This window comes from Charadrius vociferus, unplaced genomic scaffold, assembly GCF_000708025.1.
Source record: "Charadrius vociferus isolate BGI_N301 unplaced genomic scaffold, ASM70802v2 scaffold70, whole genome shotgun sequence".
In the NCBI taxonomy this organism is placed as follows: Eukaryota; Metazoa; Chordata; class Aves; order Charadriiformes; family Charadriidae; genus Charadrius; species Charadrius vociferus.
This window is the reverse complement of record NW_009646851.1, coordinates 3,205,073-3,233,066: the sequence shown is the minus strand read 5'-3', so window position 1 is coordinate 3,233,066 and position 27,994 is coordinate 3,205,073. Positions and strand designations below refer to the sequence as shown.

General features: G+C 38.0%; 2 protein-coding genes across 2 annotated transcripts in view; one reads left to right on the top strand and one right to left on the bottom strand.

The window, feature by feature from the left end:
• The window catches only part of SKIV2L2 (superkiller viralicidic activity 2-like 2 (S. cerevisiae)), a 51,730-nt gene extending 51,582 nt beyond the window's left edge, over nucleotides 1–148 (bottom strand). The window contains exon 1 of the mRNA XM_009894226.1: nucleotides 38–148. Coding sequence (XP_009892528.1) covers nucleotides 38–148 — 111 coding nt within the window. The remainder of the gene's footprint in view (nucleotides 1–37) is intronic.
• Nucleotides 149–312: 164 nt separating this feature from the next.
• Nucleotides 313–27,994, top strand: part of DHX29 (DEAH (Asp-Glu-Ala-His) box polypeptide 29) — a 50,742-nt gene continuing 23,060 nt past the window's right edge. The window contains 28 exon segments of the mRNA XM_009894225.1: nucleotides 313–346; nucleotides 1,711–1,781; nucleotides 2,596–2,709; nucleotides 3,252–3,381; nucleotides 4,339–4,481; nucleotides 5,094–5,213; nucleotides 5,653–5,779; nucleotides 6,024–6,185; nucleotides 6,769–6,934; nucleotides 8,023–8,146; nucleotides 8,563–9,159; nucleotides 9,802–9,945; nucleotides 10,039–10,215; nucleotides 10,819–10,959; nucleotides 12,879–13,023; nucleotides 15,515–15,635; nucleotides 16,605–16,689; nucleotides 17,313–17,401; nucleotides 17,983–18,111; nucleotides 18,992–19,067; nucleotides 19,772–19,905; nucleotides 19,907–19,970; nucleotides 20,935–21,071; nucleotides 21,725–21,818; nucleotides 22,528–22,830; nucleotides 24,195–24,326; nucleotides 25,869–25,965; nucleotides 26,741–26,788. Of these exon segments, the coding sequence (XP_009892527.1) occupies nucleotides 313–346; nucleotides 1,711–1,781; nucleotides 2,596–2,709; nucleotides 3,252–3,381; nucleotides 4,339–4,481; nucleotides 5,094–5,213; nucleotides 5,653–5,779; nucleotides 6,024–6,185; nucleotides 6,769–6,934; nucleotides 8,023–8,146; nucleotides 8,563–9,159; nucleotides 9,802–9,945; nucleotides 10,039–10,215; nucleotides 10,819–10,959; nucleotides 12,879–13,023; nucleotides 15,515–15,635; nucleotides 16,605–16,689; nucleotides 17,313–17,401; nucleotides 17,983–18,111; nucleotides 18,992–19,067; nucleotides 19,772–19,905; nucleotides 19,907–19,970; nucleotides 20,935–21,071; nucleotides 21,725–21,818; nucleotides 22,528–22,830; nucleotides 24,195–24,326; nucleotides 25,869–25,965; nucleotides 26,741–26,788 (3,904 nt within the window).

Below are 27,994 nucleotides of genomic sequence, written 5' to 3'. Positions count from 1 at the left end.
GGTACGGGAGAGGGCCTGCCACAAGGCGTGGTGTTACTGAGCAGTCGGTGAAGCACGGAGGGATTTCTCTGACGCGGGGCTGGTCAGGCCTGGCTTTAGCTGGTCTCGCTTCTTGGGGGGTTCCTGAGCAGGTGAGACTTGTTGGCATTGATGCATTGAGTTAGTTATAGAAAGTCTGTCAAATCATTGGCAGTTCTTGTGGAGCAAGCGTTGATGTGGCACTTTCCTAGTAATGAGCTTCTCCTGTAGATGCTTATTCCGTATGTGCTCAAAACCAACGTAATGTGGATTTGGGATATTCTTTTTTGTGTCATGGAGAAAGTCCAGAGCAGTTTTAGGGCTGGAGGTACTTCAGTGGTGTTGGGTGAGCTGAGGGATGACTGCTGTGGGTGCAGCCTGAAAAATTAGTATTCTGCAGCACTGTGAGTTGTTGGTTTTCAATAAAACAACTTTGCTAGATGTAGCTGTTACACCTTGTAACAGCTTCTGTTGCAGACTATAAGCAAATCGTGCAGTGGCCAGGCCATTTGAGATTCCAGCTTGTTAACACAAAGTCTTGCAATCTGTTAACTTGAACTTCCTGAACCTATTCATGTCCTCTGCTTTTACAAATTTGGGTTGTGCTAAATGTATTTCTTATGTCTCCTGCTCCTCCAACACTATGGTGCTCAGTCCTCTTCAGAAGCTAACCTGCCTCTCTCCTAGGTTGTCTGCTGTGGTGAAAAATAAGTCAGTGTAAGTGAAAAGAAAGTTAGTGTAGTCTAAATACTGCGTACTTGCACAGAGTACCAGTAGCACAGCGTACCAGTAGCTTGTGAGGGCTAACTGCTCTTTGTAGCTCCTGACCAGAGGTGATGTGTTGGGTTTTTTTCCTGAAATGCAGTTACCTACACCCAGTCCTGATCTTAAAATGGGCTCTCCCAGAGACTCTCTGCAGACAGTCTAGCACAGATGAGTGTCACAGATGAGCAAGGTAGATGTTGTCATTCTAATGACTGTAAATAGCTTTGTATTTTGGTATTTTTCTAACAGCTGCTAAATGAAAAGTATTTAAAAATGACCATAGCAAATCATACCAAAAGCTTCTGTAACCCAGTGCCCTCTTCTAGATAGGGGCCAAAAAGCAGGTAACTAGGTAAGAATAGGTTGGACATGCATTGTAGGGCTGTCTTACATCCTCTACCAGTTGTGGCTTAGGGCTTTCCTAAGCCAGATGCAATGTTTTTCCAATGCCCTCCCAAATTCTTTGATTTCTTTATCACAAGCTATCCTGTCTGCCCCTGGATGTGGAAGTCCAAGGGCTTTGGTAAATGTCCAAAACCCACAGCTTTAGCAGCAAAGAGTTCTGTTACATAGCTATGCACTTGTAATAAAAGAACCCTCAACAGTCTTGCTTGTTTTGAACCTGCCACTGTCTTCCCTATTTGGTACTCCTTCTTCCAGTGTTGAGAGAGAGTAAACGGTCAATCCCATTTCCTCTCAGTGTGCCTCTTGGGATTTTATATTTTGTCTACTAAGAGTCAGACCTATTCCTTTTTCACTATTCCTTGTTCAAGGGCCTTTCTGTACTGTTATTGTTGTTAGGTATCTGTATGTTTCTTGCAAATTAGTTTAATATTTGCTTGCACTAACCTGTGTTATATTTGGTCTGCTTTAGCTAGTGTTCTCAGTGTTCTACTTATGTAATTTATGGTTATTTGCTATTTACAGGTCCGAAAACTTACAGTTTTAGTTCAACAGATTCCAGTGCTTCTGCAAATCTAGATAAATCTGTTCTTAAGGTGAATATCTTTTTTATGTAACTCAGCTTTAGCTTTCATAGTACTCTTTTAGTTGAGTAAATATTTCTTTGTCTCTTCAGTATTATGTTATGGAGGTAAACTGTACTCATGTATTAGACATTAACTGGTTTAGGCTTTATAAGTTTGGGATTTTTCAGTGTGCTTTAAAAATAGGGCTAAATTAAGCAGGATAACGTCTATATTTTTTTTAAGTAATAGATGATACATTGCATGCAGGACTGTTAAGAGTTATGCTTGGGTTTCTGTTGTGCATGTGGATTCTTCTTCCTTTCAGAGGGAGAATACAGATTTTATACAATGACCTCAGTAGCAACCAAAGCTTGGTTCATGCTTTAGAAGTGTTAAAAATACTAAAATGATTATTTTACTAAAATTATTTTTTTAAGCCAGGTAGGAAGGAAAGTGGCATAGATTGTATCTTGATCAAAGTATTTTATACCTGTTCTTGTAAGCAGAGGAGAAAGGCCACCTTCTTTCTGGTAGATTTTTAATTATTATTTCTTTACAGTATTTCCCTTTGACATATTAAATTCCCTTGAAGATGTAAATGGGCCTTCTCTGCAATAAGGATTGAACACTTCTATTTCAAGTAAAAGCATATAGCTTTCAAAAGTAAAAACAAAAAAGTGTCCCTTTCATAAGAAGTGTTTACTGCACTTACGGAAAGCTGGAACATTGGAATTTGAATGGCAGAGAGATTTCTGCATTCTTATTTCTTTAGCCATGAAAAGCATTGGTATGTCGTAAAATTCCGTAACGTTTTGCTTTGTATCAACTAATTTTCTCTGTGCAGGTGATGATAAATGGTAATTTGGAGAAAAGGATTATTGATGTAATCAATGACCATAAAAAACAAAATGATGACAAAGGAATGATTTCCAGAAGACTTACTGCTAAGAAACTACAGGTAGAGTTTAAAGTGATGTTCTCCAAAAATTGTTTATTTAGAATGAACAGGGTTTTTTTTGTCATTCATGTCATGTATCATACTACGCTTCTGCAGGCAGTACAAGCCAGAGTAGTATGCTTTCCAGTAGTTACATTAATGATTAGTTAGTGGAATTAGCAAGTATGCATCTTTATGCATTCAGTAACTAAAATCGGAGTCTTCAGATAGGATAGAGGAATAGCACTTAATCTGAATGTTTCATGTTTCCTAAATTTTTTTGTTCCATATAGCTGGAAAATTGTGGATTTATCTTTCTAACTAGAAAATACATTTTATACAGAGGCTGGAATGTAGATTTATTTATAAATATTTACAATAAAAAGTATTGTAAGCTCTGTATGCAAAACATAATCTTTTTACTTGGGTTTCTAATATATTAAATGGAGGTAAACAGCATAAATTAATGCTAGTTATCCAATATGTGGGAAATAAGAGTTTACAGGCCAGTATTAGATTACTAGATTAAATCCTAATATTTTCTGACTTTGCTTTATTTGTAGGATGTGTACATGGCTTTACAAAGATTCTCTTTTAAGACTGAGCACATTGAAGAAGCAATGAAAAATACGCTTTTATATGGTGGTGATCTTCACTCTGCACTTGACTGGCTTTGTTTAAACCTTCCTGATGGTAAGTATGGTGGCAGAGAACTGACTACAGTTTTTAACAGACGAGTAATAGAACCTACTCTGGCATGGTGTTATGGTTTGAGAAACCTATAACAGTTTGTTGTCATTTAGACAATCATTCTATCACCTGATGACCCCTCCCCACCCGGGAAAGGGAATCGGGGGGGGACTGATCCTGATACCAATACAGAATATGCAAAGATAATACTCAGCCAATTCTATCAGTTGGAAGCTGTGCGCTCCCAGCAGTGGGCAGTAAATGTTGGACACTGTGAGCGATACGGCTTCAGGAGGAAGGGAAGGGCTCAGGGGTCTGGCACCGGGGCAAGAAGTTCTCAGGATGGCAGCCATCATAGAAGAGAGAGAACTTTGCATCGAAGTTTCTGATTTATAGTGAGTGTGACCTTCATGGTATGAAATAATCCTGTTGGCCAGCCTGGGTCAAGTGCTCAGGTCTTGCTTCTGCTCATCCCCAAACCTGGCAAGCTCGAAAACACAGACTTTAAAACCCACACAACATAGCTGGCTACAAAGTAAATATTTTCACAAATTCAGACACTAGAGTCTTCTAAAAGTGCATTTTTCCCAAGCATTAGAAGAGAAACTAGTCCTGTGTTGCTCAAACCAGGACACATGGGAATGCTTCATAGTAGTAATTAATTTAATGTTTCACTAAGACTGATAGTCATGACAGTGTTCATTTCCTAGATGTGCTCCTGACTGGTTGTGGGATATTTTTTTTTAGTGTTTGAAGTCTTTTAGACCTCTTGTTCCTACTTTTAGACTTTTATGAAAGTCCAACAAGCAAATGCTGACTTATCGAAATGCTAAAGACTAATTTTATTTCAGGCATGCTGGTTTTGTTTTATGTTCTTCTAGTTGGCTCCAAATACGTTGTAAAAGACTTTCAGTAGTCGTTATTGATGTTTTCTGTGACATGGGGTTTTTTATTTTGAAGATGCCTTGCCTGAAGGTTTTAGCCAGCAGTTTGAAGAACAGCAACAGAAACCTAGAGCAAAATTTTGTTCTCCGGTGTCACAACGTGAACCTCCACCTTGCATAGTAGATAACAAAAAGAAAGAAAATGGACCTGAATCTAAGGTAATCTGAGAAATTAATTTGTATTTACTGCGGGGAAAGAGAGGATGAAATTTTTGAAAATACAGAATTTGCATTGACTTCCAACACCGATGTGAAAAACTTCTGAAAATATGGTATGCTTAATAATTGTCACCCATATTATTTTAACTTCAATGGAGTAGTTATTTGAGGTAAGATTTTTTTGTGTGTGTGTGTGAAATCTAGAAGGCTCTTCATAGTTCATTTTTTTGGTAAAACATAGATTAATTTTCTCCTGGAATGGGTTCATTCTATTTGTTTACAGATGGCACTCTTTAGTTACTTGTGTGGGTTTAAGCTTGCCTGTGTTTTGATTCCTGTGGTTATTGATCCTTAAACCTAGAAATCAAAAGGATATCTTGCAAAAGTGGTGGATTTTTTTAGTTAAAGTTTTTTTCAGCAGTTATAATTATCCAAGTGTTAAGATCTATGTAAGTATATTGTGAAATGTTTGATCTGTACTGTTTTATTTATGTCATACAACTTTGTTTATATATGTAATCTTAAGCAATCGTTCCTAAATACTGACAGAGAAAAGTGTTGGTGTTTTCACTTACTGTTATCATTACTTTTAATTTTTATTGCTCTTCCTAGGGCAAGAACATGGAGAAAGAAGTGAGTATGAAGGAATGGATTTTGCGATATGCTGAGCAACAGAGTGAAGAAGAGAAGAATGAGTCTGTGAAAGAGACAGATGAAGAAAAGTTTGACCCGGTAAGATAGAATAACACTTCATGGAAGTCTTTCAAAAAGCTCGTATGTCTGGTACATCTGCAAGTGGTGGATCTATTTGTTAAAAATTGGGAATTTTTTTAGATTATCATTTTTACATTTGCAGGCTACTGAAGGGGAAATGTGTTGAAACGTCTCCTTTCCTAAGTTGTTTTTCCTTTCCTATTTTTTTGTACTGGGCTCAAAATACTGAATGCATGGTGCTGGAAAGGAATAATTCTTAAAACACACCTCAGTGAGATTAGGAAAGGGACTACCGAATTCTGAGAGGTTTTGACTGTTAGTTATATAAAAACTCATTGTTCCTCTTTGTGTAAGCTTGGTATAAAGGACAAACCCCCCCACTTTTTGGTTATGAAGTTCATTAAAAGTGACAAGCATACAATATTCAACTTGCAATTAATAATTCTGTTTCAAATAGAATGAGAGGTATGTACATCTGGCTGCCAAGCTTTCAGAAGCAAAAGAACAAGCAAGCATCTCCAAGCAAGACAAAGATAAGCCAAGTCAGAAGGTAGCACAGGAGAAAATAAGAAGAATTCAGCAAGGTAGAGCTATACAAATTACCTGTGGTTTGTTTTGTGGCCTGTGTATTTGTTAGACAAGTAAGTCTCTGAGTCAGCCTGAATTGATTTCATCAACTTTTACATCTTGCTGAAATTCTAAAAAGTCAGTAACATTTCACTACTACTGTTTTTGAGTGCTTAGTATAAATTAATATAATCAATCGTTTCTTTTTAGAAGAATAAATACTTGGCAATTAATGGGTGTAAGTTGTATTCTCTCTGACAGAAATGGCAGTACTTGAAGAACATCCAGTATTTAATCCAGCTGTAAAGATTTCAAACCAACAACAAAATGAAAAGAAAAAAACTCCCTCACCTCAGCCTCAAGAAACCACTTTGAATTTGAGCTTGCTTGAAAAACCCGATGGTGCTGCAAAGGAAGAGAAAGGTGTGTTGGAAATGGTTCGGTACAAGTTTGAACTGTACCACAAATTTCCAGTATTAATTCTTGTTTTTCTAAGTTGCATTGCCTTGCAGTCCTGAGTCATTGAGCTCTAATTGTGGGAAAGGAGGTAGACTACCTGACTGAACAAGCTGACTTTTAAAGAATCTGTATTTGTTTTAGCAGATGATGTTGAAAGCTATTTTTGCCATAATGTCGTGTCTAAAATTTTGAGATCTTTTTAATTGTAGGGCTAGTTACTGTTTCCATTGTCACTCTGTCATCTTTTTAACCTATTTTCATTTTAAACCTTTGAACTGTTACTTATTTTCTAAAAAAACAAATGTTAGTGAAAGTTCTTAGATTATTGGGTGATCAAAGATAGCAAACGAAATATTGTAATTAGTTTCCTGCTAGATCGTTTTATGGGAAAAACAGGAATTCCTATCATGTATCAGTACCAGTATTTCTGCAAAACACTTTAGACTGTTTTCTAGTAAAAATACGGGGGGGGCGGGGGGTAAAAACGTTCTTGGCTATGAAAGAAATATAAAACTGAGACTTAAAATATGTCTTCCTGCTCTCGTAGTGAAAAAGAAAGAACCTCTAGATATACGAAATTTTGATTATAGTGCTCGAAGCTGGACCGGTAAATCTCCAAAGCAGTTTTTGATTGACTGGTGCAGGAAGAATTTTCCCAAGAGCCCAAATCCTGCTTTTGAAAAGGTTCCAGTTGGAAAATATTGGAAATGTAGGTATGTATTTCCTATAAACTTTACATTTTCCTTTTGGTTCATATAAAAATAAAAATGCTGGCTACTTCTGTCCTGTCATGTCGATCCAGATTTATAGGAGTACAGTGTGTTTTATCCAAAATGTCTGGTTTTTTTTTTTTAAGTCCACCAGGGAGGTATTTCACTCTGGATAGCTCTACAAAAGTAATGATTAGACTGGATGGTATCACAAAAATAAGATTCTAGTGAATGATCCCATGAAGAAGGGATTTGTTTTTAATTCTGTACAGCTGAATGAAAGGTTGTCTAGTGAACATGTGAGATAACTTTGGACAATTAACTTCTGGTATTCAAAGTAATATGTTAAATCATAGGTTTTAAGCGTAGGAATACCAAAAAACCACTTTGGGGATTATTTAAAATAAAGTGAAAGTTAGAAATTTGTATGAAAACTACCATAAGTTTGTAACCAAAACAGGGCAGTATCAGTGATTTTTAAATTTATTTTAGAAAACAAGTCTATAATATAGTGGTATAAAATAGAATATTACCATGTACAAGTAAAGTAGACATAGCGTTACTCATTTGTAATGCTTCTTGAAGGAATCAAGTAAAAGAAATTGTTGTCTTGCTCAAGTTAAAAGCTACTAATGCACTGTCCCCCTAATAATATGAGAAATTTGACTGCTGGTCTGGCTGGTGTAACTGTTGAACAGATGTTTGCATTTCAGTAGATCATTTAACAGTCAATTCAATCTATGTTAAGTAGTTACAAGCACACAAACAAATATTTAGTCCTTCTTCAAAGCAACTAACCTTGCTGATGATCTGTATGTGTACAAATACTTCTGCTTTGAAGAAAATTAAGGCATTCGTTAAGAGAAAAAAATACCACAAATTCGCTGTTGGAACGTGCTGCTGAAAACTTTGCTATTCAATTAGACTTTATTGACTGTTTCTGTTTACAAAATATTATTGAGTTAAGTTTACTTAGCTTAGTTTCTCTATTTGAATGTCACTCCTATGTTTTTAACAAATACATTAACAGGTGTGTTATTTATAGAGGTAATTAAAATTGAGAGAAATGCCTGTATGAATTTGTCTTTAAGGGTCAGGATTACAAAATCATCAGACGATGTAATGACAATGTGTCCTACAATCGTGACAGAAGATAGTATGCAAGCACAACATCTAGCTGCTACTTTGGCACTCTATCATTTAACCAAAGGACAAGTAAGTTTTTCACCAATATTACTGTTTTTATCCTGAAACTTACCTCTACACTTATTTGTTACGATATCTGTGGTTAAATTCTAAAAGCAGTTTAATGAAGTGTTTCCCAGGACATTTTTTACTTGTCTGCTAATTTGCTTTTAGTTATAATCATGCCTATGTGTTTTAGCATACAAGGAGGAAACTTTTTGATAGTAAAACTATTCTTTTGGTGTTGTAAAGAATGCAAGCTAGTTGAAAATAAGGTGTATTGTTTACACTTATATTACTGCTTTCATAGTTTCTATATTGAAAAGTAGCTCCCTATTTAATGATTTGTCATATCTTTTGCTGCTCAAATTCATTTACACATAAAATGTTAGCGATACTGCTTAGTAGTACACAAAGTAATTTTTCTCTGCTTTTTCCACCTGAAGTCAGTTCATCAGTTACTGCCTCCTACCTACCGAGATGTCTGGCTAGAATGGAGGGACACTGAAATAAAAAAGGAAGAGGAAAACAAGATACAAACCAACAAACCTCGTGATAACTTTATTGCTAGATTATTAAACAAACTCAAACAACAACAGCAGCTACAATCTGAAAACCAACCAAGAGTATCTGAGGGCCCTGAAGATTCCTGGGAAAACTTAGTTTCTGATGAGGATTTCAGCAGTCTCTCCCTTGAGACCTCAGACGCAGATGATTTGGAACCTTCCAGGATTTTGTTCAAAAAGCTGCAAAGTTCCTCAAGATACCAGAGGCTTCTGAAAGAGAGACAGGTGTTACCTGTGTTCAAGCACAGACACACAATTGTAGAAACTCTTAAAAAACATCGAGTAGTTGTTGTGGCTGGGGAAACAGGCAGTGGGAAGAGTACCCAGGTGCCCCATTTCTTGTTAGAAGACTTACTGCTAGATGAAGGATCAAATAAATGTAATATTGTTTGCACACAACCCCGAAGAATCTCAGCAGTGAGTCTGGCAACCAGGGTTTGTGAAGAGCTAGGCTGCGAATCAGGACCAGGAGGAAAAGTAAGATGTGTCTGAATTCCTTTTTCTAGTCTTGATCAAATACAGGGGGCTGGGTTGTTGGTACAAAGTGAAAACATTATTTCTTACATAACCAAATAATTCCCTTTAAAAGGGCTTCTTGCTATGTCAGCTGTTTCTTTCCAAATTGTCACCTGTGTACCTCTGGGTATCCATTTTAAGTCTGTTGCATGTCTATTATTAGGGGTGGAGGAAACTTCCCTGAATAAGGCTCTGAGCAATCCAATCTGGCCTTGAGTGAGGCCCTGCTTTGAGAGAGGCACCCTACAACATAAGTGCTTTTCTTCAAGTAACAAAATAAAGGTCCTTTATGTTTTATGGTAGTATATTTGTGCAAAAATATTTTTGTTTGAGGACTGAAAAGAACACTGAGTTTACCAGCTCTTTGCTATTCTGGAGAAACTTAGTTGTAGATTTCAGTGTATTTTCCCTTTCTCAACAAAGGAAAGTGTGCATGTGGAAAAAACAGTAAATGACTGACACACCATACTAATTAATTAGCAATTTATTCAGTGTCTGAATTTAATTGTCGTGGTTTGGGCTTAAATTTCACTTAATTTTGAACATCTTTAGCTTCTATACTATTTTAAGTTATCCTATATTTCTTAATATCTTTTTTTAAAGAATTCCCTGTGTGGATATCAAATTCGTATGGAGTCAAGAACAGGAGAAGCCACAAGACTACTGTACTGTACAACAGGTGTCCTGCTTCGGAAACTTCAAGAAGATGGTCTTCTTTCAAGTATATCTCATGTTATTGTAGACGAGGTTATCAGCTCTTACTATTCTGCAGAAACTATAGTTATTCTGGGCCTTGACTTGTGCTAAAACCTTACTATAGATATGTTTTTCTAATTCTAGGTACACGAAAGAAGTGTCCAGTCTGATTTCTTGCTAGTTATTCTGAAGGAGATCTTGCATAAACGTTCAGACCTGCATTTGATTCTAATGAGTGCTACTGTAGACAGTGAGAAGTTCTCCAGCTATTTCTCACACTGTCCCATTTTAAGGATCTCTGGGAGGAGTTACCCTGTTGAGGTAGGTGAATGTTTCTTTGATTATGCAAGACACTTTGTATGCATGTATACAGTGTTTGCCTGGTTAGTGTCTATAGGTATTTTTGGTAAGAAAAAAAGTGATGTAGGTGTATTTCCTATCTTAAATGTGTGTTTCAAGGACTTGTAGTCTTTTCCCTTTTTGAAAATAAAAAATAGCTTCAGTGCTTTGAAGTACAGAGTTGTATTTTTTTTTGATGGACTAATTATTGATTAAAATCAGTCCATCAGTGACACTTTGATTTTTCTCTATTCAACCTAGGTAGAAAGGGAAAGCATTAAAGAATTTCCTTCACCCCCCATGCAAAACTATCTTTACTGTTATGTATGTTTCTTAGGCATGTTATATAGGCTATGGTAAAGGTAATGGTGGCAGTCATGTGGAGAGGCCCATTAACAAACTCATAGCAGCTCTAAGTTCAGGTTTTCAAAAAGCACAAAAATGTTTAAGTTGAAATTTGCAAGATCTCTTACAACATTAAAAGAGAAGGGCATGCCTTGTTCAGCATTGTGTGTAAGCTTTGAAAAACAAAAAAGGTGCTGGTTAATTTTTAACATGTATTTCTTCTGTGAATTTTCACTAAAGATTTTCCATGTTGAAGACGTAATTGAAGCAACTGGCTATGTTCTGGAGAAAGACTCGGAATATTGTCAGAAGTTCTTGGAGGAGGAGGAGGAAGTAACAATAAATGTTACTAGCAAAGGGGGAGGCACGACAAAGTATCAGGTAAAATAGAAATTTCTAGTTTTGGCTTGGAAATGTTGAGATTTTTTTAATTTTATCACTTTCATTCCTCTTAAATGTGATTGGATTGTATAATGTCAAATATAATTTCAGTTGGTAAAAGACAAACACAATGGCACTCCTACAGTGGAAACCAAATATTTATTAACGCTGCACCGGTGTGTTTGTTTCTCCATCTCCTTTATAGCTGCCTTGATTTTGCTATATTTGACACTGAGTTCTTTTGTACAGATTCCTAGCTCTAGACCTATAAATAGCAGCAAGAGAAAGCATTTAAGTGGGTTTTTTTTCTACCGAAGAATTCTCTTAAGTGGTGAACCTAAAAACAGAAGAGGCAATGCCCATATCCTTCTTAGCTAAAAAACTCCCAAGATCCTCTTACTTGTTATGCCAAATGAGATGATTTACATGAGATTATTATGTAGAGCTTTTTAGTTTAACAGGCTGAGGTTAATCCTGTAGGTACTCTGCAGTGACAGCTGTATGTGCTTTTGGATCAAAATTCATGAAGGGAAGAGTATGTGAAAGCCATCTGACTCTAGGCAGCTTAGGCTGTTCATCTAGGCTGCATGTATTTTGCGTAGATACCTGTCTTCTCTTACTTGCTCTCTCAACATCTCTGCAGGACTGTTTAGCTTGATGTGACCAAACACTGATGCATATATTGGAAAGTATGCTGTCGTGTGCTCTGCAGATTTTTTTTTTTTTCCTCCTAGATTTGTAGTTACCCCATACATCACAACAGCATCCTCTAGTTGAAGCCCAAATGCTCTCCTGAGCACTCCTCCATCTTTTGTTTTTCTTCTGTTGAGCCTTCAATACAGAAGGATATATGGTGCATATAGGATAAGTGCATTGATTAACAATGTGTTGTGGTTTGGCCCCAGCCGGGAACAAAGAACCACATGGCTGCTCATGCAACTCCCACAGCTGTGGGCACAATCAGAAGAAAAAAGGCAGAAATTCGTGGGTTGAGATAAAAGCAGTTTAACAGAACAGCAGAAGCAAGAGAAAACACTAACAATAACACCGGTAAAGGAATATACAAACACGATTACACTGCTGCAGCTGGCTCCAAGTGACTTCCTGGCCCCCCCCCCCCCCCCCAACACACACCCCGCAGACACCACCGCACAACAACATTTTTTTTTCACCCCCCCCCCCCCCCCCAAAAACCTGGGCATGGGTCACATGGCATGAAATACCTGTGTCCCCTGCTGGCTCCTTGGGAAAACTAACCCCATCCCTGCTGGAACCAGGACACAATGAAATAATTTACAGTAGTGCCACTTAACATGGAAGCCTTACGCTAAGTATGTATCTGTAAGAGGTTTATAAACAACTTAAATGTCTGTATGTTCTGCTAACTCTCCCTTCATCCTCCTTTCCTCCTGCTCCAAAACACTGCAGGTGTTTCCACCTGATGCAGTCTTAACTAATGGTTGCAATGAAAGTTGAAAAGGGTGAGGTGAGGGAGAGGAGGAAAGGGAGACTTGTTTCTTATACCCCAAAACAGGAGTTTTGAAAGAAGACTAGCCACTCTGTTATCCCATTTTGAATTGATACCAACTGAATGCCAGATACAGACCTGGGAACTGTATTCAGTTGTAAAAAAGGCTGTATAGTACTGCTTGCACAAACTTTGATTTTTACTTTTTTTTTTTTTAATTTGGGATGTTGTTTAAGAGTAGTAGATAACTATACACAGGTTATGTAGGTGACTGATTTAATCTAACTCACTGATTTTTGGTGGGAAGTTAAACAATTTAAATGTCTCTTATCTCAATCTCTGTTTTAAGAAACCTAAATTAAGCAAATGACAAATTGACCTTCTTCTCTGTTACCTAATTCTAAACCACTGAGAATGACTTTTTTTTTTTTTTCCTGCTCTTCTTTTTTAGGAGTATGTCCCAAACCAGTCTGGATCTGGTATCGATTTGGCTCCTTACTATGCAAAGTATAGCAGTCGTACACAGCAGGCTATCTTCTATATGAATCCTTACAAGATCAACCTTGAACTTATATTGGAGTTGCTTGCGTACTTAGGTACAGTCTATTTCTAAAGAAGTTTATATAGTGGGGCTGTCCTTTGGACTTATTTTCCAGTGCTTTCTACTGATAATGAAGCACTTGAATACATTCTTACATAGAATCACAGAATAGTTTGGGTTGGAAGGGACCTTTAAAGGTCATCTAGTCCAGCCCCCCTGCAATGAGCAGGGACATCTTCAACCAGATCAGGTTGTTCAGAGCCCCGTCCAACATGACCTTGAATGTTTCCAGAGATGGGGCATCTGCCACCTCTGTGGGCAACCTGTGCCAGTGTTTCACCACCCTTGGCATAAAAAATTTCTTCCTTATATCTAGTCTGAATCTGCCCTCTTTCAGTTTAAAACCATTACCACTTGTCCTGTTGCAACAGGCCCTGCTAAAAAGTCTGTCCCTATCTTTCTTATAAGGCCCCTTTAAGTACTTAGAGTGCTATGAGGTGTCTCTGGAGCCTCCTCTTCTCCAGGCTGAATAACCCAAACTTTCTCAGCCTGTCCTCATAGGAGAGGTGCTCCAGCCCTTTGGTCATTTTTGTGGCCCTCTGGACCTGCTTCAATAGGTCCATGTCTGCTGTACTGAGGACACCAGGGCTGGATGCAGTACTCCAGGTGGGGTCTCAAGAGAGTAGAAGAGAGGGGCAGAATCACTTCTCACCCTGCTGGCCACATTTCTTCTGATGCAGCCCAGGGTACAGTTGTCTTTCTGGGCTGTGACTACGCATTGTCAGCTCATGTCCAGCTTTTCATGCACCAGTATCCCCAAGTCCTTCTCAGCAGGGCTGCTCTCAATCCCTTCATCCCACAGCCTATATTGATACAGAGTTTTCCAGGATGCTTCATGTGGCCTGGCCTTGTTGAATCTCATGAGGTTCACATGAGCCCACTTCTCAAGCCTGTCCAGGTCCCTCTGGATAGTATCCCATCCCTCAGGTGTGTCAGCCACACCACTCAGCTTGCTGTCATCTGCAGACTTGCTCAGGGTGCACTCAATCCCGCTGTCTGTCATTGATGAAGATACTAAACAGTACTGGTCCCAATACAGACTCCTGAGGGACACCAGTTGTCAGTGATCTCCAGCTGGACATTGAGCCATTGACCACTACCCTCTGGATGTGACCATCCAACCAACTCCATATCCATCGAACAGTCCATCCATCAAATCCATACCGCTCCAATTTAGAGAGAAGGATGCTGTGGGGGACCATGTCAAAGGCCTTACAGAAGTCCAAACAGACGACATCTGTAGCTCTTCCCTTGTGCATGATGAAGTCACTCTACCATAGAAGGCCACAGGTTTGGTCAGGCAAGACTTGCCCTTTGTGAAGCCATGCTGGCTGTCTTGAATCACCTCCCTGTCCTCCCTGTGCCTTAGCATAGCTTCTAGGAGGATCTGTTCCATGATCTTCCCAGGCACAGAGGGGAGGCTGACAGGCCAGTAGTTCCCAGGCTCCTCCTTTTTAAAAATGGGTGCAAAGTTTTTTCCTTTTTCCAGTCACTGGGGACTTGCCCTGACTGTCATTATTTTTCAAATATCATGGAGAGTGGCTTTGGGAATACAACAAACAAAAGCACTGGCAATCTACACCAGCCAATGCCCTCTGGACTCTGGGGTGCATCTTGTCAGGTCCCGTAGGCTTATGTATGTTTGGGTTCCTAAGGTGGTCACAAACCTGATCTTGTCTTGCAGGGAGGGACTTTGCTCCCCCAGTCCCTCTCTTGCAGTCCCTCCACTGGGGAGATGTGGGAAGAGAGATTGCCAGTGAAGACTGAGGCAAAAAAAGTTGTTGGGTACCTCAGCCTTCTCCTGATCTATTTTTACCAGTTTGCCAGTCTTTCTCATCAGGGTGGTTATGCTTTCTTTGAGCTTCCTTTTCTGGCTGACATACCTGTAGAAGCCCTTATTATTCTTTGCATCCCTTGCCAAGTTCAGCTCCAGCTGCGCCTTGGCCTTCCTGACCCCCATCCCTGCACAACCAGACAGCATCCCTGTACTCTTCCCAGGATACCTGTCCCTGCTTCCACTGCCTGTGCATTTCCTTCTTGCCCTTTAGTTTGACCAGCAGGTCTCAACTTAGCAATGCTAGTTTCTTGCCCTCCTTTCCTGGCACCCGGGGATCGAGAGCTCTTGGGCTCTGCAGAAAGCATCCTTAAAGATCTGCCAGCTCTGTTCTGTTCCCTTGTTCCTGAGGGCAGTTTCCCAGGGGGTCCTATTGGCTAACTCCTTGAATATTTGGAATTTTGCTTTCCTAAAATTCAGGGTCCTGACTTTACTGTTCACCTGACCCGTACCCCTCAGGTCTGCAAACTCCACCTGTGCATCATCAGTACAGCCCAGGCTGCCTCCAGTCTTGATGTCACCAATTAGCTCACTTGCCCTGGTGAAACATCCCAAAAAGCATTTACTGCAGGGCCCAGCATTAGTTCCTGTTCTCAAATGAAAATGTTTGCAAATGCATGTTTAACTGTGTGCCTGTACTGTAACTTTCCAGATAGAAGTCCCCAGTTCAAGAACATTGAGGGTGCTGTGCTGATCTTTCTACCAGGCCTTGCCCATATCCAACAGCTGTATGATCTCATTTCAACTGACAGAAGATTTAACTTGCGTGACAGGTAATGCAGATATTTTTATAAATTAATAGTTTAACTTAATATGTTTGTTTGGGTTTTAAGGTCTGCCGTTCTTGAAAAGGGAAGCTGAGAGTTATGCCTCTGAGCTGTTTGTGCTGCAAACGTACTTTCATTATCTGAAAATAATACAAGCAAAACTAACAGGTGCTTAGGAATAATACAGTAATAATTATCTTATTTTATTTTTCAACAAACTTAAAAGCACTTGACTACGTCTTTTCTACTGCTTAGGTTATGGAACCTAACGTATCTGATATATACCTTTCTGTAGCTTACTGTTTACATGGAAGTCACTACTTCCTGAGAAGAGATCCAGAGACAGTAACCTACCAAGAGAAATGGCATAGGCTTGTAATGACAATATAGTTTTGAAATTTATTTTGTGAGTAACTAAAAGTTAGCAACACGATGGCATAAAAAGAACATTTGCAGTCAAATTCTAAAGATTCATAGATCGACTGAGATGTCAAATGTCAAGGTCTGGAAGAGAAGGAAAGTACAAATCTCTGTATCCGTCTCATCTCAAAAGGCCTTTGTTTACTCAGGCTGGAAGTTGCATGTGCTTATAGTTCTGTTCAGAGTTTCAATAATGGTCATTCTCTTGGAAGCACAATGTAAAGAACTCGGGTTTGTGGACACCTGCATCCCTTTTTTTGCTAGGCTATTGATGTAAAGTAACTTAGGTTTCTGCAGTAGCAGTATCTTTCCTGCACTGTTACCAAATAGAAGAACAACCCTATGAACTAATGGTGATATTCTTTCTTGACACTATAATAAAACATTGAAGCAGACTTTTATACCCAATCACACAAAATTTTACTCTTTCAAGTGTCGACTCTTGTTGCTTTCTCCAAACAGTTGTCATCATTCTGGTCCCACTTTTATTTTTTTTTTTTTTATTGTATCATAACTTGATAAGTGTATATTGATTAGTGTAATTTCTTGTTCTAGGCACAGGTTGATAGCTTTGCATTCTGTTCTTTCAACTCAAGATCAAGCAGCTGCATTTACAATACCTCCTCTTGGTATTAGAAAGGTATGATATATTTAGAAATGCAAAGCTCACTACAAAGGAGAAACTTTCTGTGGGTGCAACTCTGAATTGCTTTAATATCAAATCATACAGAATTGCACAGCAACCAGTCACTTCTTTGCAGTGAGAAAATCCCAGGAACAATTATTCTAATTTGGTGCTCTAACAGATAGAAGCCAGCATGCTGTGAAAACCTTGACAGTAATCAGACAAATTTTTAAATCTAACATTTTCCTAAGACCTTCTTTAATTGTTGCTTTCCTCTATTTTAACTATTGTTAACCAGTAACTGTAGCTTATATGTAGGAAAGTAATATTGTACTTGCTGCCAAACTATTTAATTAAAAATTGACCAATTTTGGCAGGTACTAGCTAGTAATTCTCATGGATCATGAAACAAAAAGTGAATGCAAAATTCTCACTTAACTTTTGATTCTTCAGTAATCGGGAAGACTAAACCATTTTCCAAGTCATCTAGCTTTTAATTCTTTGTCAGATTACTTAAAGAAATGTTTCTGGATAAAAAACTTTAAACAAATTTATTCCATAATATTGATTAAAAGGATGAAAACTGTTAGGTAGACATTCCATAATTCTTCTATTTATGTTATGTTACTTCTTTTCAGATTGTTTTGGCAACCAATATAGCGGAGACAGGTATTACAATACCAGATGTTGTCTTTGTAATTGATACTGGGAGAACAAAAGAAAATAGGTGAGTTTGATTTGCATCAATCATCCTGTAATTACTGTAAATACTTGGAGGTTAGTACTGCAAGAATTTTTGTACTTTCCTTATTAAACTGCAGTCCTGGACAAGAAATGTGCTGAGCTCATTGCACAGCTTGCAGTTTAAGTACAAGTTTGGGATGAATCTTTGGGTTTTTAAATGGTGTGAAGAACAGCAAGGGGAGTTCATAGATGTGGAGAATTGTGATTAAGTACTAGTTTAAAAATAAAGTGGATCCTTTTTATGCTATCTCAGTTTTTAGAAGTTATTTTTGGCCATTTTAAATGTGAAAGGTCCTAAAGAATGTATTAGAACAACTGTGAATTGCTGGGGAGATGAAATAGTACAATAGCTCTTTCATTTTCTAATTTTTACATTTTCACTAGTGAGTTATATCCAAGGTTCTATGATGTACAGTTTCCCCCAGGTATGCTTAGTTTTCAAAACTAAATACAATCTTTTCAAATAAATACTATTTAGGTATATTATTAATATGCTGGTATTTAAGTATACATCAAAATTTTAATTCTGAAATCTGAATGGGCACTTGCTTTACAATTTTTAAGGTATCACGAAAGTAGTCAAATGAGTTCCCTGGAGGAGACCTTTGTTAGTAAAGCTAGTGCTCTGCAGCGACAAGGAAGAGCTGGGCGTGTTAGAGATGGATTCTGCTTCCGAATGTACACAAGAGACAGGTACTGTAAACTCATTTAGCAAGATTTTGTTAATCACATAAATATCTTTGGGTTTTTTCTGTGCAAAAACAAGAAGTCATGTTGAAATTCACTTCAGTTACTGCAAACTGGAAAGATTAAACTGAAAAAAAACCAACAAAACAAAACCAAAAAACCCCAGAGAATTTGAATATCATATGAATAAAGTTATAGTTTTTTGTTCACAATTTTGAAGTTAATTTTATTCTTAGTGTCTCTATGATGTAGTGTTTTGGAAAAAAAAAAAACCCCACACTCTTACAATTAAAGGAAAAGTGCAGCACCAAGGAACTGTAGAAGATCATTTTTTAACATCATCTACTGCCCTGCATCGAATATACACAAACCCTACCTCCTAAACTTTAAATTTTTTCTCAGACAAATCGGTAGGTTTCTGAAGTGATATCTCTATGGAAAAGAGATGGGGAAAATATCAAATTACAAAGCACTGCAGAATTAGTTTGTTACTGCAGTGGAATAACCTTTTTCCTGTTTGTCTGAAAGTCCAAAGCAACTTTCAGCTGAGAAACAGTTAAAGTATTTTGAAATAACCAATGAAGCGTGCATTTTAGCCACATGCAAGACTCTCAGTTTGAGAGCTATGCATTTTAAGAATCTGTTTTGAAGATCGGGGTCTTACTGCTTTTCGTTCTCTTTCACTGAAACTTTTGCTTTCCAAGCTACCACACAGGCCTTAATTCAAAGGGTGAACAGTTTACCCCTGCATTAAAACACTTGCAGCTCCCTGTCTTGCCCCTCAAAAGAACATCTGCAAAGAGTGAGCGTGTGAAACATGAGTTTATAAGTTGAATTCAAAGATTAAATCAAATATCTGTGATTCTATGTTTTTATGATGATGCAGGTTTGAAAGTTTCATGGAATATTCTGTTCCAGAAATACTGCGTGTGCCTTTGGAGGAATTATGCCTTCATATTATGGTATGGTTTTGGTTTTGGAATTACTGACCGTTGTTAGCTAAAAAATATTACATGTGCCTCTGCAGTAATTATTCATAATATCATGTGGTTTTGGTTTCGGAATTACTGACCTTGTTAGCTAAAAATGTTTGCTAGGACAGCCCTAATCCAGTGTAGTTAGTGGGGCTTCTGCCACCAGGGCGGGGGGAACCCAGTACCTGTGTGTTGGAAAATCCATAGCGTGCTGCTGAGTGAGAATAGCATACTATACTATTCCAGTTTACCTCAGAGTGACAATTCAAACTTAGTTAAATATAACCCTTCAAGCTGATTCTGCTTAAGGACGCAATTCCATTCACTCTATTCCCATCCTGTGTGAGTAGGATGTACATGGGAAAACAAGCAACCTGGCAAATTAGTGCCAGGCTGAATTGCTTGTCATCAGGTCTGTGACTCTCCTGCTCATCTATGACCATTGATAATACACTTCTGTGATCGGTGGTCATGCCATACGAAGTTCTTCCATACGAAGTTCTTCCAAACAATGAAGTTTCATTAACCTAATGTGGGGCACATCTGCATTCTGGGAACCAAGAGGCTGGTTTAAAGGGGAAGGAATGTGGGCTTTTGATTGCAAGAAAGGCTTTCCAGTTTCCTTTGTAGCTGCTATAAAAGTTCATTATAATTAATTTTTATATTGAAATATATGCTCATTTACTCCACAGAAATGCAATCTTGGCTCTCCTGAAGACTTCCTTTCCAGAGCATTAGACCCTCCACAGCAGCAAGTAATTGGTAATGCAATGAACCTGCTGAGGAAGATTGGGGCTTGTCTGTTAAACGAGCCCAAACTGACTCCATGTCAATGTAGAAATTGGCAAAATGCTTATATTTGGTGCTATATTTGGCTGCTTGGATCCTGTGGTAAGTTAAAAAAACCAACAACAAAACAACAACACAAAAAACTACACACCAACAGAAAAAAAACAAAAAACAAAAACAAAACAAAGAAAACTGCAAACAAAACCCCTTATATCTAAATTTTTTAAAAAGTATAGAAATGGTTAACTCCTTACAATTAATCTGATATCTTGCAACATGGTATTTTGAAAGGATGATGCAAGAAGTTAAAATATTTATTTTAAGGTAAGTGCACCTGGAGATCATGAGGGGAACAATCTAAGTGTTCTTTACAGTTGGACTCAATTATCTTAAAGGTCTTTTCCAACCTAAATGATTCTAAACTTCTAGGTACTATTCACAAGGGGATAGTCAGACTTGGTCTCCAGTTCTGCCTGTTATGATCCCAGGGAGTGTGACACTTACAGAAAAAGCCTTCTTACATTTGGGTTAGACCAATCTGAATTACCCCACAGTTTGTGGGCCAAGAACATGCTGATGTAAAGTCATTGGAAATTAATTGACTTACTGTATGAAGACTGTTGGATAGTTTACACTTTCTCCTAATCCATTTAAGTTACCGCAAATAAGGAGGCAGCATGGGTATGTTAGTTGCTGAAAACTGAAAGTTAAAATTCTTTGTTCTCTGTGTCTCCTGCTAATGTGGGATAATCTAAAGCAGTTGTTTAATGTGACCTTTATAATATCAGATATTGCTCTGTCCTTTGACAAACCGTTTCATGTGAGTTTTGAGATTTAATATTTTTTTCAGTGTATATAAAGCAATATGTAAGCAATGCTTAATATAAGTAAGTTCTGAATTCTGTGTGGGAAATACTTATGGTGGTAAGTTTTCCTTGAGACTTAGTAGAACATAAAATAAAGTATCATTAAATATTACAGTAAAAAAGAGTAAAGCTATTTGGATGATAAATGTGTAAGCTTATAACAAAATACTCTTAAGTGATGTGTACTTCACTAATTGCAGGCAACTCTGGCTGCTGTTATGACAGAAAAATCCCCATTTACTACACCAATTGGTAGAAAAGATGAAGCAGATCTTGCAAAATCATCTCTAGCAATGGCAGTTTCAGACCATATAACAATCTACAACGCTTATCTGGGGTAAATAATGGTTCTTCTGTGCTTGTAGCTAGATGCAGATAACAAGTAATGTAGTTCTGTAAAGAATTCGTGGTAAGTATCTTCTCTTGAATTGCTTGCACTTGAAGTTTTTCTCTTCCGAATAACAATAGATTACCAGATACTGTAATGCAAAAAGTTACCTTGCTTAATGCCTTATCTGTTAAGTCCTTTTAACTATGCTTGCACACATACAGAGATGTACTATGCCTGTGTATCCTAGTATTTAAAGTATTCTGTTTGCTGTCTGTCGTATGCTGACACAAATATTTTGTATTTGAGAAAGTACAAATGTATGTATTATAAAATGATATACATTTTTTCTTCTTAGGATATTATCAGTAGGTCTTGAAAACCACACCTAAATTTTATTTCAACTGTCAAGACAGAAGCGTGTAATTTTTTGAGAGAAAATTACCTTGTGTATTGTTAGAATCTTTCAAATTTATTACAGGCATGTTCCCAAGAATGCTTAGACCAGCAGCATTCATCTTCATTAATGCAACTGATTTCTAATTTTGAGTGGAGAATGCTGACCAAAACACAGTATTGCCTTTTAACTTACTACCACTTTCATTTTGTTAGACTCTTGATGTGATTCCTTTTGCTGTAGTAAGACAGGATTTTTTCCTTAGGTGGAAAAGGGCTCGACAAGAAGGGGGGTACCGTGCTGAAATGACTTATTGCAGAAGAAATTTCCTTAATAGGACTTCATTGTTAACTCTGGAGGTAAACCAACTAATTATGCTCTGCGCTCAAAAGTTATTTGTTAAAATTTCCCTCTGAAAATGTCATGCCCTTTTAAAGAGTTGTTATACGATGGTTACTATTTAGACAAGAAAAAAACAAGCAGAATGCTGGGGACTGGTGAAATGCACACCCTCACTCAAGGTAGCTGTATCTTCATTTTAGTTTTGATATGCACCCTTTGTTGGTATACATCTTTGCGGTTGCTGCCCTTGGAGAAGCTAGTCCTTCCTTCCACCAGAGAATCAAAACTTACAAACTAAAGTACTTGGGTTGTGTTAATTTTTAATATTGAAGAACAGGTTGGTTAGCAGGTAGTTTGAAAGATGAGCCACAAACTTTTGTAAATGGCCTTTTAATTTTGGTGAGAAAATGTTGTAATTGGGCTTTCCTAATTAAGTTTGGGTGACTGAGCTCTCCTAAGCATCTTCTTATTTTACCTACAGGTGAGAGATTTAGTATTTGCAGTTTATATAGTACCATGTATCTAACCCTCTATTCCAAGTAATGTTTTTCTTGGAGAAACAGCCAGTATTCCAAAGTGATTGCAGAAAATACAAGTGTGTTTTTTGTAAGAGATTTTTTCCCCTGGAGAATGTGAATATTTGGTGTGGAGTGTCATTGCCTGCTGATGGTGTGGAGTATGTACTCTTTTAAATTCACAGTTTTATTGATATCTTACTAATTTCAGGATGTGAAGCAAGAACTCATAAGGGTGGTCAGAGCAGCAGGATTCACAGCACATACAACACAATGTGGATGGGATGGAAATGGAGCCACACGATCCCTTTCTCTCCACGAAATAGCTCTTCTGAAAGCTGTGTTGACTGCTGGGCTGTATGACAATGTAGGAAAAATAATATATACAAAGTCTGTGGATATCACAGAGAAGCTGGCTTGCATGGTTGAAACTGCTCAAGGTAAAGCACAAGTGCATCCGTCCTCTGTAAATCGAGACTTACAGACATACGGATGGCTCCTCTACCAGGAGAAGGTAAGTGAAAATAGTGAATATAGCTGATAGTTTCTGTAAAGGTGGAGTTACACCTCTGACATTAAATAGCATACAGCAGTGTAAAGTATATCTTAATGTCTTGTTCATCTTAAGTCTTTAGTATCTAATGATCCTAAAATCCATAAAAATGAGTCAACTGAGTGCTGAAGAAAATGTTAAGGCTGAACATCATGAACAAGTCTGTTCATGGTGAAACTCCTACCTTTGTGTGTCATTTAAATTAGTGGTATTGTTGACTTTATTAAAACAGTGCTGTTGGTTTTAATATGATTGCTTTAAGCCGTAATACATAGTAGTAACAATTTAAAGTGTGCTTTTTCTTTTTTGCTGTTCAAAGCAGGCTCTGAGGTTTTCAAACTTGGTACAGGCCTCACCTATCTCCAGTAGTAACTTAAAATGAAATAACTGGTTCTATAATTGACTGCTGAACTTCCGAAGGGAATTGTGCTTTTTTTTTTCCTGTCACTTTCTTCCCCCTCACAACTGAAGATTTTGTCAGCTATTTGCTAAATTCAAGTGTTTATATTTAGTTGCACTTCTGGTACAACAAAACCTTGACAACAGTTGCTTAATTGCCAACTTTATGATAGAGAAGCAGGAAATTAATTGGACTTCTTAATGTGTATGAAGTGATAGGATATTTTGGAGAGCTGAAAATATTTCCTGCCCCCAAGAACCTTGTAGAGTAAAGGCAAGACCGCAGCTAAGGTGGGGAGGTTACTCTGTGAACAGTGGAACAAACACAGCCTGCGCTTCTGTGTGAAGACGCACTTTTTGTTTCATTTCTTCCCCCTACAACGCCTTCCCATCCCATTCCACCTTTATCTGTGAGAGGCTCCGAAGCCAAAAATAACATATGCTGAGCCCCAAAGCTTCCTGTGTGTATGTGTCTACACATGTGCCCACACTTATGCATGTTATGCATGTGCGTTTGTGAATAGAATGGCAAGCGAGCTGCTACTAAGAAGAATGCATACCGGAAGAGTTTTACCTGCCTCTTGCTTCAGTGGATTTATTAATTTTGTTGTCTCTTCTCTGAACAACAGTTGACTAACACTTGCTTTCTGTTTGAATTTTTAACAAGAAAGTTGTGGCTTTAGCTAATTTCTTAGTAGTGTATAAGCCTGTTATTTACCTAGAGGTGATATATTTTATGTGATCTGGGGCAGACAAATTGCCATTGTTTGTTCTGTGTACAATGACTTGTGTTGGTTGGATCTTAAAAGGAAAAAAAGTGTATTTTTTTGCTTTTAAAAATCACAATCAAATTTGGTGTTATAAATTTTTATGTGGGTTGGGGGGTTCTGTTTGTGTTTTTAATTCTTGTGTTTCTTTATATGCAGGTGAGGTACGCTAAGGTGTATTTGAGAGAGACTACTTTAATATCGCCCTTTCCCATTTTGCTTTTTGGTGGGGATATAGAAGTCCAGCATCGGGAGCGTCTACTGACAGTTGATGGCTGGATCCATTTTCAGGTGTGTTGGCGCGGTAACTACCTCTTGTGTTTCCATGGGATTTTGTATTACGCAGTTGATGAACAAGCTTAATTCAGAACGCTATATACATGGGACAAAGACAAGAGGAAAGAATGAGGAAAGAATTAAAGGAAATTATGGGAAACTTGTATACATTTAAGGAGATATTAGCAAATCGCACTCAAAAGAGAAGAGTAGGCTTGTGATATGTGACTTGTAACAAATCAGTTCCTTCTCTCTTCACGAAAAAAGTCGGTGTTATTTCAGAAAAGGTATTTAAAATAGACAAAGACGAAACCATGTTTTATAGAGCTGGTACTGAAAGCAGATGAGCGTGCTATTCTATATTACCCTTTCTTACAATCTTATAACCATGGAAGTATGTATTTAACTCTAAAGTTACATTTATTTTGCTTTATAGCCCAAACAGAATTATTTCAGGCAAGAAAAAAATCCAAATGGAAAATGCCTGTTTGCCTGGGTTTGGGGTGTTAAGGTGTTTTGGGGTTTTTTATTTCCAGGTGAAGAAGTTTTATTTGGGAATGGGAAAAGTGAGTGCATTTTCTTAGCGTATTTTTGCAGACAGAATTGAAACTGATGACACGCCAAAATCCTATGTAAATTCTGTTAAATGGCAAACGTTGGCTTTTGCTAGCCTGCCAGCTACTTCATTACAATTTTCTGTGCTCCAGTGGGCCCTGTGTTACACTAAAGGAAGACCGTAAGCTACAAAACACTTCAGTTTTTTGCACGGTGCTGATGCAAACAAGCAACCATCTAATTGAATTCACTGGTTATTATTAATATAGAATTTTAAAAAGCAGCTCCCTTTTGAGTTTGTTGGAGAACTTATTATGGTCCCTGGGTGACTACAGGTTGTGCAGTTGCTGGGCCGATTACGTCTTGTAGTCTATTTCGAAATTTCTGGTTTTCTACTGAAATGCTAAGCAAAATATGTTGCATTTTGTTCTTTTTCCATAATAGCTACTTATTGTACCACAGGCAGTATGTATATAAATGAAATAAAGACTGGAATATGGAAGGAGGGATAAAATGAAAGATTCCTGGAGAGGGCGTCAGCTTTAGATATCCAAACTTTTAGTGAGATTTGTGATTGCTTTCTCAGGAGGCCAGGCAGACCTCCTGAGAGAGTAATGTGTAGATGTTTCAGGTATGAATTAATTTGTACTTTTATGCCTTGGAAAAAAGCAATTAGACTAAGTAGGATATTGGTAAATTAATAATTTCCCCATATGCTGGTTGTTCATGGTATGTGTGGGAACATATTCTGAGTTACCCTTCCCAGCTGCTGTTTTTTAGGCTGTAATGCTACAAAAAACAGGTGCTTAAAGATAAGAGGGCATAACGTAAGCCCAGTCATTTCATGAGTATGCTACCCATATGCTTAGAATTATGTATATGCATTATGCTTGCTGGAATCTTGCTATAAACTTCTATTTATTTGTAAGGTAATCTTTCAATCTATGTTTTGGTATATAATGTCTGAGTAATGCAAATACTGGTCTTCTCTGTTCTTTATAGGCTCCTGTAAAGATAGCAGTAATTTTCAAACAGCTGAGAGTTCTCATTGAGTCTGTTTTAAAGAAGAAACTTGAGAATCCTAAAATGTCACTTGAAGGTAATTTTATTACTGCATTGCTGACATTATATATTTGTTAAATGGACCTTGTGGCAAATCTGAGGAAGCGTTAGTACACTGCTTCCTTACCCAGTAGGGTTAGTGTGACCTGAATATCATTCCGTTATCTTAAGACACACACAAAAAGTCATTACTAATCTTGCATATATTATGTGGTTCACCCCAAATGTATGGAGATCTGCACAACTGCTGTTTCAAAGATATCCCCGGTAACAACATCCAAGGTAGTGGTAGTGGTGAGGTATATGTCTCAAAACAAGTAAAATTGTGTGTGATGAACCTCAGATATGGATAAATTTTACATGTTATGCAAGTTGTCTTGCAGTTTAGGTTAGTGATGGGGAACTGCATGTCGACCCCCAAATTAAGAGAGAAATGCACAATTTAAACTTGCAACACTGGATGCTCAGAAGAATATTGTAGGTGGAGAAGAAGAAAGGAAGTTCCGGTATGCTAATGTCCCTGTAGTTAACCCATCATTTTCTCAGTTTCTTTTGTGAAATACTGAAACGGCCACAACCGGCTCAATTGAGTAATTTTATAAATTTTCTAATGATGTACTGTGGACATACTGTTTGCCCTTTTTGCTTTGCAAATGGGAATCACTTGTCTTGCTTTTGAGTCTGGCGTAGCCTAAAACATTAAGACTTTAAGTTGCTGAAAGCTAGACTTGTCTTCTGATTTTCTTGGGTTTGGGGAATCAATTTTTAAGCTCGCTCTTTTCCACTCACTGCGATTGTTTTTTTTTCCCTAGATGACAAGGTCTTACACATCATCAAAGAACTGATAAAAACAGAGAATGGTAACTGAAAGCAGAAATCTGTAACAAACCAGAGCTTCAGTAATGGCAGGGGAAATACACACTCCAACATAACTGAAAGTATTTAAATGCTTAGTGTGGTTGAGACCAGCCATGATGTGAAAAGACTGCATGATTTTGCATAGAATTTACCTTTTTCTGCATTGTTTTTGAAGATGAACATTTAATATGTTTAGCTCTTAGAGTACATTTGGTGCCATTTGTCTGACTGTTCCATCTGATGGATGGAGACAGTTTCTTTTCAACATAAAAATGTCTGTGGCCAATTATTTTCTTTTTGTTTAATGTACTGTCCTGGTTCCGGCAGGGGATAGGATTAATTTCCCCAAGGATCTGGCATGGAACACAGGTATTCCATACTATGTGATGCCATGCCCAGTCTATAGGGGAGAGCCGGCCAGGGGAGGGGACAGGAAATCTCGTGGTTCTTTGTTGCCAGCTGAGGCCAAAACCACAGTCACCTGTGGCACCTAACGTGGGGCTCAAAGGGTTGAGATAACGACAGATCTGACCAGAGCTTGTTAAAATGAATTTGTTATATGCATTTCTCATATTAGTTAGATAGTTGCCTTTGTTTGTTTGCACGTCTGTGTTATCTGTGCTCCCTATGATGCTGCTCATTACCTCTGGGAGAGGGATCAGGATTACCATTCTGCTGTCCTGTGTAATATCAACTTATGATACGATAACATCACTGTTCAGGCAGTTATGTTGGGGTGTTTATGCTGTCCTGCCCATACCTTGGGCAGGGTTTCTCAGAATTTATTAATAATCACACTCAATTTATGGGGCAAACAAGGCAGGGATATTTTCCCCAGCTGTTTTGCCTCCCTTTTATCCTTCGGGCCACATATGACAGCTTTTGAGAATTTTGAATATTCCTGGGATGGTCCTGTTGCTATGTGTCCTGAATGTGTTTCAGGTGGTTTTTAGGGTTAAACAACTATAAGACTGCCACCCAGAGATCTACCCTGAGGGTGGATAGTCAGGGGTGGCATGGCGTGTGGGAGAATATGGGCAGGTATCTAGAGAACTCGCCTCCAATGGTTTGGGACCTCACCCCCAAACAGCTACAGGACCCCTATAAAGTGACAGAACATGTGAAAGGAAAATGCAGTGGCTATTCCAGAGAGGCACAGCTTACCGCACTGTGCTGGGCCCTGGCCAGTATTTACCAAACACTGCTCA